The 11623-nt window shown below is 42.8% G+C and overlaps 1 protein-coding gene across 1 annotated transcript; it reads right to left on the bottom strand.

Annotated features, from left to right (window-relative positions):
• Positions 1-2084: 2084 nt before the first annotated feature.
• On the bottom strand, positions 2085-2645 carry LOC115148209 (zinc finger protein 2 homolog; the record flags this gene model as incomplete). Its single annotated transcript, XM_029690183.1, has 1 exon — positions 2085-2645. A coding segment is annotated over one exon (561 nt), but the record flags the coding sequence as incomplete, so codon positions are not given.
• Between the last annotated feature and the right edge of the window lie 8978 nt (positions 2646-11623).

Below are 11623 nucleotides of genomic sequence, written 5' to 3'. Positions count from 1 at the left end.
CATACTGACTAACGAGGTGACACCAATCAGTGCGTCCTACATGCTAACGAGCTAGACGTGCTAACGAGCTAGACGTGCTAACGAGCTAGACGTGCTAACGAGCTAGACGTGCTAACGAGCTAGACGTGCTAACGAGCTATACCTGCTAAAGTCCAACCTCAAAACATAAATCGAAATACCAAAGCCTGTAACACCTTCCCCTTTAAGACAACAAATATATCCTATGTTTTTGATGGACAAGTTTGCTCACCACCAACAGAAAACAACTTCCATTTCACATTATGATCATCTACAATGCTTCACCTTCACCAATATAAACATGGTGTCTACTGGCTGTCAACAATTAAAAACAAGAAAAACACATATTTCTAAACAATAATATACAATCATTTTATTTTCTCTCCTTTTTCTTTCTATAGAATCCTAAAAATCACTAGCTTCTAGAACTCTCATCCCCTTTGAACGAGCCCAAACAAAACTCATCTCCAATAGGTAAAAACATGTAGTCAAAATAAATTGTGATCCATGGCAATGCACTGGCTAAACGCAAAACACAATTTTTTTTGCCTGCCCATCCTTGAGACAATTAGCAACCAAGTTGTCCTTACCACGGACATGTCTGATTTCAAGAGGAAACTCCTGCAATATCCGTAGTAACTTTCCACCTCACTGCAGAGCTTCTCTCTCTTTTCAGGGTTCACCAGATAGGTATGTTGTTGGATCGGGGGACCAGTCTCCAATGTCATGCTCTAGAACATTTGGGTTGGCACATCGGAGAATTAACCCTGATATTCATAAAAACGCGGCAACAATGTGAATATAATTGTACCAAAAAAATTGTCAGTTGGTTGCATAAATATATATCATTACTATATGTTACATGAATTGTAAATATGAAATATTTGATTGCACAGTCTTATTTTCGACGTCTTTTCAATGACATTTTGCTAGGTGGGACAGCCCCAATGTCAAAACAAAGTTTTAACGTGTCCAAATCAATAACCAATATGCAGAAACAGTTTGTGATAAATTGAAAACCTAAACATAACATGTGCTATGTACACAAACATCTGCCACAATAATAATATTACTTGTATTTTTTAAAACAAGCTCCTTATAAACTGCAGAAGCACCAAAAACGCTGTTGTTTTGACAAGTAGCAATAAATCACTGATATCGATTAGGGGGAAATCAGGTTGTACGTGATGTTGAAACTAACAACTAAACAAAAACACATGGAAATGGGAGATATATTTCACCTCACTGGTTAGAGGACAACCTGCAGAAGACAGTCAGCTACATTTTGGAGTGATGCATTTAAATGTAGGGGTCGCTAAACAAAGGAACACAACACTTATTCATCGATATCATGCTAAAATCATTTGTGTGACAGGAGGGAGATGAAGTTGCACGTCCTGTTAAAACGAACAGCTCAAAAACCACATGGAATCTGGGAATAATGTGTACATCACTGGTTAGAGGACAATTTGTAGAAAGCAGCTCGCTACATTTTGAAGTGTTGCATTTTGATTCAAGTGTGTCACCAACGTGGTAAGTGTAACACAGCTCTTTTTTTGTTAGTCACTTTTTGTTAAATCTCATAAATAGTACTCTTCCATTTCAGAGCCTGGATTTTCCCCCTGAGGCTAATATCCATATCATGTTGAAATCAATAGAACAGGGGGCAAATGTTTATGGTTGTACATTGTGACATCATTAAAATACTCCTACTTCAATGTTAAAACATTCTACATTGTGACATTATTTCATTGATATCATGAAACAACTCCTTCATGTATTTTCTGATGTTTAATCAGAGATCTTTTATCAGAGTATCTCTTCCCACATTGATCACAGCTAGGAGGTTTCTCTCCTGTGTGTGTTCTCTGATGTGATACTAGGCTGGTTAGCCAAGCAAATCTTATCCCACATTGACTACAGCTATATTGTTTCTCTCCTGTGTGTGTTCTCTGGTGTATAGTGACATAGCTAGACGTAGAAAAACTCTTCCCACATTGAGTACAGCTGTATGGTTTCTCTCCTGTATGAGTTCTCTGGTGTTTAGTGAGAACTCTAGATGTAGAAAAACTATTCCCACATTGGTTACAGCTATAAGGTTTCTCTCCTGTGTGTGTTCTCTGGTGTAATTTTAGGCTGTCTGGCCGAGTAAAACTCTTCCCACATTGATTACAGCTATAAGGTTTCTCTCCTGTGTGTGTTTTCTGGTGCTTCTTCATATTCTGTGAAGATGAGAATCTTTTTCCACAATCTGAACAGTGGAATGGCTTCTCTCCTGTGTGTACTCGCTGGTGTCTAGTCAGATGGCAAGATGAAATATAAGTCTTCCCACATTGATCACAGCAATAAGGTTTCTCTCCTGTGTGTGTTCTCTGGTGTACAGTCAGTTCACTAGATGTATTAAAACTTTTCACACATTGATTACAACTAAAAGATTTCTCTCCTGTGTGTGTCCTCTGGTGTGATAACAGGTTGCTTGACTGAGTAAAACTCTTCCCACATTCAGTACAGCTGTACGGTTTCTCTCCTGTATGTGTTCTCTGGTGTATAATCAGATAGCTAGATGTAGTAAAACTCTTCCCACATTGATCACAGCTGTAAGGTTTCTCTCCAGTGTGAATTCTCAGGTGTACTTTTAGTGATTTTAATCTTAAGTAACTCTTCCCACAATCAAAACAGTGGTGAGATTTCTCTCCTGTGTGTACTCGCTGGTGTATTTTAAATTCTGATGAAGATTTGCAACGTATTCCACAGTCAGAGCAGCAGATATATTTCTTCCCTGTGGGTCTCTGCTGGTGTTTCTTGAGGTGATAGAATCTGGACAGACTTGTCTCTGCCTCGTTAGCATCATGATGTTGAGGCTCCCCAGAGGATCCATGATAGTCACGTCTCTCTCCTGTGTGAACAAGTCAGATAGATAGTTATAGGCTCACAACAGCAGAAATCCACTGAAAAAGGTGATGCAAACAGCGTAGCCATGATACTGTACAACAATTGACGTCTGTAATGAATGTTAAAATTACTTGACAATTGTCTTAAGACAGTCAAGTGAGCAACAATAGTCATATTTAGTCTTGTTTTCACATTAGTAGTAACTAGAAATAAGTCAAATGTGTTGAACTCCTAAGTAGTGTGCTAGGCGACTTTTGTTCTCAAATATAGGCACCTTTCTGTGTTTGCTAAAATTGCGACAAGGGCGATGCACACACAATTTGATTGCAGAAACACCTCCCTGCCAATGCAGAAACTGCTAGTTATGGATGTAGTATATCTGCCTGGAGCAAAAATGGTGAGCAAGTGGCCTAAGCTGTGCCATTAGAGATTCTGGGTTCGAGTCCAAGCTCTGTTGCAGCCGGCCGCGACCGGGAGGCCCATGGGGCGACGCACAATTGGCCCACCGTCGTCCGTTTTAGGGGAGGGTTTGGCCGGCAGGGATATCCTTGTCTCATCGCGCATTAGCGACTCCTGTGGCGGGCCGGGCGCAGTGCACGCTGACCAGGTCACCAGGTGTACAGTGTTTCCTCCGACACATTGGTGCTGTTGGCTTCCGGGTTGGATAGGCATTGTGTCAAGAAGCATCGCGGCTAGGTTGGGTTGTGTTTCGGAGGACGCATGGCTCTCGACCTTCGCCTCTCCAGAGTCCGTATGGGAGTTGCAGCGATGAGACAAGACTGTAAGTACCAATTGGGGAGAAAAAGGGGTGAAAAAAATATATATATTTAACAAATGGTGAGCAAAGATTAGTTTTCACAATGTATTCTGAATATTACAGCACTAGATCAGGAGTGCTACTCAAGGAAACTCACATTAAGCTCTGTGTCTATTCACTAATTCACCACCGTGGGGGAAAACTCAGGAGAGTTCTCATAGGCTGACAGCAAATATAGCCTCCATTTACTGGTTGATTATGATTATTATTATCATTTGACACTACTTTGGATTATAATTGTAAGGCTCGTTTGAATGTCCTGATTTAATATAATGTTTGTGTTACTGTCAAATGTACTACTTTATATTTAAAAACGACTTCAACCAGTAAAATGCTCATTGGCTAGTTTTCCATCAGCCTGACAATGAGGATTTGTCCATTAAGTGTATGCCAAAATGGTCTATAATCTCACCTAACAATAACATAGACCTACTGTAGGACCCATAACTTCACCTAACAACAACATAGACCTAGGACTATAAATCATTTAATATTTCAGGTGAAACATGGAAACTAAAATGTCTTTGTCATGACATTTCATAACCGGATCACCAGATAATTTTGTGAATAATCCCACTAGGCTACTCTGTAATGTGTTGTCATTCTAAATGTCCCGAATGAAGGAAAATAGCTCTGTGTGTTGTACAATAGCCTATCCATCAAGGAACAGTTCTCTACACATTATGAGCTAAGTATCTCCGTTTCCAAACGGACTAACGAGACCCTACTGTAAATCAAGTAAACAATAACACATTATAAATATCGATTTGTTTGGGATGTTGGATCCAACGTGGAGCACGGCATAACTGTCTTTACCGGTGTAATGAATGAAGAACTACATTTGACTGGCATGCAGAAAATGATTTCCTGGATCAGCTGATGATAGTTGAACATGTGACTGTAACTAAACAGCTACAGTATTAAGTATTATGTGTAATTATTGAAGAACCGCATTAATGACAGTATCCATTTGGGAGTTGTCAATAAAGTTAAGGTGACTCTCGGTTAGAAACATTGGATTTAGTAAACTGAAATGATTTAGGATTTCTGTGCCCATGAAAACTGTTTTCCCAGCGTAATATAAGGAAACACTAAAATTTACGTAGTTAGAGAGCATTTCAGAGATCTGAATACAAAAAACTGTCCGACAGCAAGATCCAGTATTTAAGTTAAAGTTCATCATATGACAAGCTTAACGTTATGACTATAACTACTGTTCCCTGAAGGAGGGAAACTAGGTACCCAGGTCTGCCCATGTATTCTCGCATACCCCTACAGCATCGAGCCAGCGGGGTGGTGGCACTGGAATCCTCATCTCTCCCAAGTGGACATTCTCTCTTTCTCCCCTGACCCATCTGTCTATCTCCTCATTTGAATTCCATGCTGTCACAGTTACCAGCCCTTTCAAGCTTAACATCCTTATCATTTATCGCCCTCCAGGTTCCCTTGGAGAGTTCATCAATGAGCTTGACGCCTTGATAAGTTCCTTTCCTAAGGATGGCTCACCTCTCACAGTTCTGGGTGACTTTAACCTCCCCACGTCTACCTTTGACTCATTCCTCTCTGCCTCCTTCTTTCCACTCCTCTCTTCTTTTGACCTCACCCTCTCACCTTCCCCCCCTACTCACAAGGCAGGCAATACGCTTGACCTCATCTTTACTAGATGCTGTTCTTCCACTAATCTCATTGCAACTCCCCTCCAAATCTCCGACCACTACCTTGTATCCTTTTCCCTCTCGCTCTCATCCAACACTTCTCACTCTGCCCCTACTCGGATGGTATTGCGCCGTCCCAACCTTCGCTCTCTCTCTCCCGCTACTCTCTCCTCTTCCATCCTATCATCTCTTCCCTCTGCTCAAACCTTCTCCAACCTATCTCCTGATTCTGCCTCCTCAACCCTCCTCTCCTCCCTTTCTGCATCCTTTGATTTTCTCTGTCCTCTATCCTCCAGGCCGGCTCGGTCCTCCCCTCCTGCTCCGTGGCTCGACGACTCACTGCGAGCTCACAGAACAGGGCTCCGGGCAGCCGAGCGGAAATGTGGGAAAACTCGCCTCCCTGCGGACCTGGCATCCTTTCAATCCCTCCTCTCTACATTCTCCTCTTCTGTCTCTGCTGCTAAAGCCACTTTCTACCACTCTAAATTCCAAGCATCTGCCTCTAACCCTAGGAAGCTTTATGCTACCTTCTCCTCCCTCCTGAATCCTCCTCCCCCTCCCCCCCCCCCTCCTCCCTCTCTGCGGATGACTTCGTCAACCATTTTGAAAAGAAGGTTGACGATATCCGATCCTCGTTTGCTAAGTCAAACGACACCGCTGGTCCTGCTCACACTGCCCTACCCTGTGCTTTGACCTCTTTCTCCCCTCTCTCTCCAGATGAAATCTCGTGTCTTGTGACGGCCGGCCGCCCAACAACCTGCCCACTTGACCCTACCCCCTCCTCTCTTCTCCAGACCATTTCCGGAGAACTTCTCCCCTACCTCACCTCGCTCATCAACTCATCCTTGACCGCTGGCTACGTCCCTTCCGTCTTCAAGAGAGCGAGAGTTGCACCCCTTCTGAAAAAACCTACACTCAATCCCTCCCATGTCAACAACTACAGACCAGTATCCCTTCTTTCTTTTCTCTCCAAAACTCTTGAACGTGCCGTCCTTGGCCAGCTCTCCTGCTATCTCTCTCAGAATGACCTTCTTGATCCTAATCAGTCAGGTTTCAAGACTGGGCATTCAACTGAGACTGCTCTTCTCTGTGTCACGGAGGCTCTCCGCACTGCTAAAGCTAACTCTCTCTCCTCTGCTTTCATCCTTCTAGACCTATCTGCTGCCTTTGATACTGTGAACCATCAGATCCTCCTCTCCACACTCTCCGAGTTGGGCATCTCCGGCGCGGCCCACGCTTGGATTGCGTCCTACCTGACAGGTCGCTCCTACCAGGTGGCGTGGCGAGAATCTGTCTCCGCACCACGCGCTCTCACCACTGGTGTCCCCCAGGGCTCTGTTCTAGGCCCTCTTCTATTCTCGCTATACACCAAGTCACTTGGATCTGTCATATCCTCACATGGTCTCTCCTATCATTGCTATGCAGACAACACACAATTAATCTTCTCCTTTCCCCCTTCTGATAACCAGGCGGCGAATCGCATCTCTGCATGTCTGGCAGACATATCAGTGTGGATGACGGATCACCACCTCAAGCTGAACCTCGGCAAGACGGAGCTGCTCTTCCTCCCGGGGAAGGACTGCCCGTTCCATGATCTCGCCATCACGGTTGACAACTCCCTTGTGTCCTCCTCCCAGAGTGCTAAGAACCTTGGCGTGATCCTGGACAACACCCTGTCGTTCTCCACTAACATCAAGGCGGTGACCCGATCCTGTAGGTTCATGCTCTACAACATTCGCAGAGTACGACCCTGCCTCACACAGGAAGCGACGCAGGTCCTAATCCAGGCACTTGTCATCTCCCGTCTGGATTACTGCAACTCGCTGTTGGCTGGGCTCCCTGCCTGTGCCATTAAACCCCTACAACTCATCCAGAACGCCGCAGCCCGTCTGGTGTTCAACCTTCCCAAGTTCTCTCACGTCACCCCGCTCCTCCGCTCTCTCCACTGGCTTCCAGTTGAAGCTCGCATCCGCTACAAGACCATGGTGCTTGCCTACGGAGCTGTGAGGGGAACGGCACCTCCATACCTTCAGGCTCTGATCAGACCCTACACCCAAACAAGGGCACTGCGTTCATCCACCTCTGGCCTGCTGGCCCCCCTACCTCTGAGGAAGCACGGTTCCCGCTCAGCCCAGTCCAAACTGTTCGCTGCTCTGGCACCCCAATGGTGGAACAAGCTCCCTCACGACGCCAGGACAGCGGAGTCAATCACCACCTTCCGGAGACACCTGAAACCCCACCTCTTTAAGGAATACCTGGGAAACAAAACTAAAAGAATGGAAAGACAGGCAAAGGAAGATCTTACGGAATGCGGGAAAACCCTATACAAATCGTAAGGGTCAAGAAAAAACTGTGAAAAGCTGTCCAAAAGAGGTATGTGGAAGAACCGTATATCAAACAATCAAGCTAGCTAGCTATAGAGTACAGTAACTAACATGTATGTTCTGGGTTGTCTAATTTGTAACTATAGAGAAAACATATTAGCTAAAGTTTGTTGGCTACTAATTTATACACTATCGTTACAAATGTTATTGCTCGATTATAGAAGAAACATAGCTAGCTACTTTTTCTCCATCCACCGGATGATTCGACATGGCTACAATAGCTAGCTAGTTATATGTAACGTTACACTGTATCCTGCAGGGAAGAGCGTGTTCCACGACGTGCAGAAGGATTGTGGAAAGTTGACTGATGAGCTCAAGCTGCATCTGTTCAACAGTTTCTACACTGTCCCATACGAGAAACAACAAGCGTTGATTCTCTCCGGCTTAGAACAGGTTAGAAACAGGACAAAAAACAGCTATATTGAACACTTGCATAGTTTAACTTTGACAGTAATGATACGTACATTAACTCTAAAAGTGCAGTGTTACACAATGGTGCAATACAAACTCATTCTGTGTATAGGTTGGGAGTGTGTGAAAGATGGGGGTCCTGATCAAGCAATACCCTGAATGTGCTACAGTATATGTTTTACTATCAATAAATGTATATGTTCTACAAAGAGAAGAATACCACATCATCTGCAAAATTCTGGGTTTATAGGGACATTTTCAAACAGCAGAGTCTCAATTTCGGCCAACCCAGGAGTGACACCTGTGGCAAATGTGACGCATTCTTCACTAAGATGTCAGCAGCAACATCTGAAGAGGAGAAGAGGAAGATTGCAGTTGAAAGTGAGTTGCACCATCGAAAAGCCGAAAAGGCCTACACACAGCTTCAAAGTGACACTGAGTGGGCTAAAGCCAATGCTGACTGCCATGTCATTTCTGTGGATCTACAGGGGGTGATGTACACCCCTAATCTGACCCACTCCAATGTCTACTATCAGCGGCAGCTGTCAAATTTTAACCTTTGCATCCAGGAACTTGGAAAAGAAGATCCTGCATACATGTGTGTTTGGCATGAGGGGATTGCACACCGAGGGTCCATTGAGGTAGCAAGCTGCATATTGAAGTGGGTGAAGACAAAATTCACACCACTCACCAAACCAGAGGTGCGCAAGTTGATCATCTTCAGTAACAGATGCTGTGGGCCGAATAACAACTGGCGGATGCTCAATCTGATGTCGATGCTCGTCTCTATGGGTTACTTTACCCAAGTTGAGCAGAAGTTCATGGTCTCTGGTCATTCTTTTCTTCCTTGTGATCGATCTTTTGCCACCATCGAGAAGAGGTGCAAGGAGTCAGTCCTTCATACACCTGATGATGTTTCAAAGATGATACTTGAAGCACAACCAGCAAAACCATTCAAGGTGATGAGGATGCAATGTGAAGACTTCAGGCACCTTCCAGATTCTGTCCTCAAGCGACCAGCTGGACTACAGATCACCTCAGTGAGGTGGTTAAAAGTCACAGGTATTGCACAGAAAATAGTTTACTAACATCCCATCAACATGCAACATGTTGTTCTAACAATAAAATATCCTAATGATTCCCTTTTTTTCTTCATTACAATATACAGTACATCTCTCTGTCACCACATTTAGCATTAACTCTAAGCAGTTAATACTTATTTACTGCCGTCACCTCAGTACAGAAGGACATTTCTTGCCTTTAGCATGGGTTTAACGCAATTCAAAACTTAATTGCTGATCATAGTGTTAAAGGCAAAGAGAATGGTTTTCTGAACGTTTTGTAATATTGACCTTAGGGACCTGCATAATGGACATGCATATTGGCACATCACATTGATCCATATTTGATATGTACAAGTTGTGCTTCTTTTGATTGAATTAATTTAATTGTATTCTATTTTTGTAGTTATTCTATGGTATGTTCACATTGAGGGCTTCATTTTAAATGAGACTAAGATTTCAAGACTCAACTTTTAAGAAAAGTAATCAGTGCTAAAGTTGATAGACCACCTTTAAATTAACCTCCATACAAATTAATTAACTACATATTGCATTTAAGTTATTTACATGAAGGGCATCTGTACTTGAAAGTACTTAAAACATCATATCAGGTGTTAAAAAAGGACATTTTACAAGTGTCATGCAAAATGTCACATATACTGTTCTTCCACAAACTGAAATCATCGCTGGAGATATACTGTTCTTCTACATTCTAAAAATTAAAACAGCAATAAAATGAGTATTTTTTGAAATAACAAAATAATATCAATTGTTGTTGGAAGACATGAGTATGGTGAATTATTTGTCAACCATAAAACACCTAATGTGGTACACACAATTAATAATATAAAAATAACTGATTATCTTAAAATGGAAAAATTGTCACATATATGGTTCTTCGTCTGTAGGATTCAATTATCAAACTATGACAAAGACAACTATGTAGCTAGCTAACACTACAATAATCAAATCGTTACGTTGTAATGTATTAGTTTCTACAGTGCTGCTAGTCGGTAGAAGTTGGCTAGCTAGCAGTGTTGACTAAGTTTTAGAGAACGGCGTCACGGAGTACGAAAATAGCTGGCTAGCTAACCTCGATAATTACTCTAAACTACACAATTATCTTTGATACAAAGACAGCTATGTAGCTAGCTAAAAAATTGCTCAGATCAAACAAATCAAACCGTTGTAATGTAATGAAATGTAATATTACCTGCGGAGCGAAGTGCAGCACGACTACCTATCTCTCTAGGTCATGCCATTAGGCTACAGTAGGTTGTATCTCTCTAGGCCATGCCAGTAGGTTACAGTAGGTTGTATCTCTCTAGGTCATGCCAGTAGGTCACAGTAGGTTGTATCTCTCTAGGTCATGCCAGTAGGTTACAGTAGGTTGTATCTCTCTAGGTCATGCCAGTAGGTTACAGCAGGTTGTAACTCTCTAGGTTATGCCAGTAGACTACAGTAGGTTGTATCTCTCTAGGTCATGCCAGTAGGCTACAGTAGGTTGTATCTCTCTAGGTCATGCCAGTAGGTTACAGTAGGTTGTAACTCTCTAGGTCATGCCAGTAGGTTACAGTAGGCTGTATCCAAGTGGAAACAATTATCAACCCAATGTGTTAAGTGTTGAATTTGGTCAACAACAAAATGAATGGCTTATTTGCTACGTGAGGTTTACTTTATCCAACAGAAGTTTCGTAATTCGTAAGTTGTTATGTGGACACGTGACATACCGACAACTTTGATAGAAACACTATAGGATTTGTCTCCAGATTGCTATGCATATTCATGCTAGTAGCTTAGCATCTCTCTCCATTGAATACAGGCGGTTGACGTCAACAACCCTCATAGAATATAAACAATAGATTACAATAATAAGATGAATCCACCAATCCAAAGACAGGATAGGTGGGAGCGAGACAACCCACAGTGCAGCTTTGTGGACAACGACTCCACTTGTTAGGGCGGAGAGACATCTTGTCAGTATATCCATAATCTTTGGTGTAGCCAACCCAACTCTCACATAGCTCTATTGGAGGTCACGGTGTGTAGTAAAACATCACTACATTAAAATCACTACATGCCGTGGCCCCCCAGTCTGCGGTCAGCAGATAGACCCTTCTCAAATATATATGTTAAGTCACTTTTTGGAAACGGGACAGAGAAAACAAGGGGTAGTTTGTTCTCTACGTCGTCTGATTCTAGACATATCAGTCATCATCCCAGGGCCCTCCGTTGAAGAGGTATTGACGAGCCAACTCCGAATATCCAAAGTTAAAAACTAATTGAAGGTGGTACTTACTGGTGTTAATCAGATCTCCTATATCCTCCTCTTCATCTTTCAATGTGACAGTAATCTCCCCATCCTCCTCTTTCACTCTGATCACG

This window comes from Salmo trutta, chromosome 15, assembly GCF_901001165.1.
Source record: "Salmo trutta chromosome 15, fSalTru1.1, whole genome shotgun sequence".
In the NCBI taxonomy this organism is placed as follows: domain Eukaryota; kingdom Metazoa; phylum Chordata; class Actinopteri; order Salmoniformes; family Salmonidae; genus Salmo; species Salmo trutta.
This window is presented reverse-complemented; position numbering and strand designations above follow the sequence as displayed.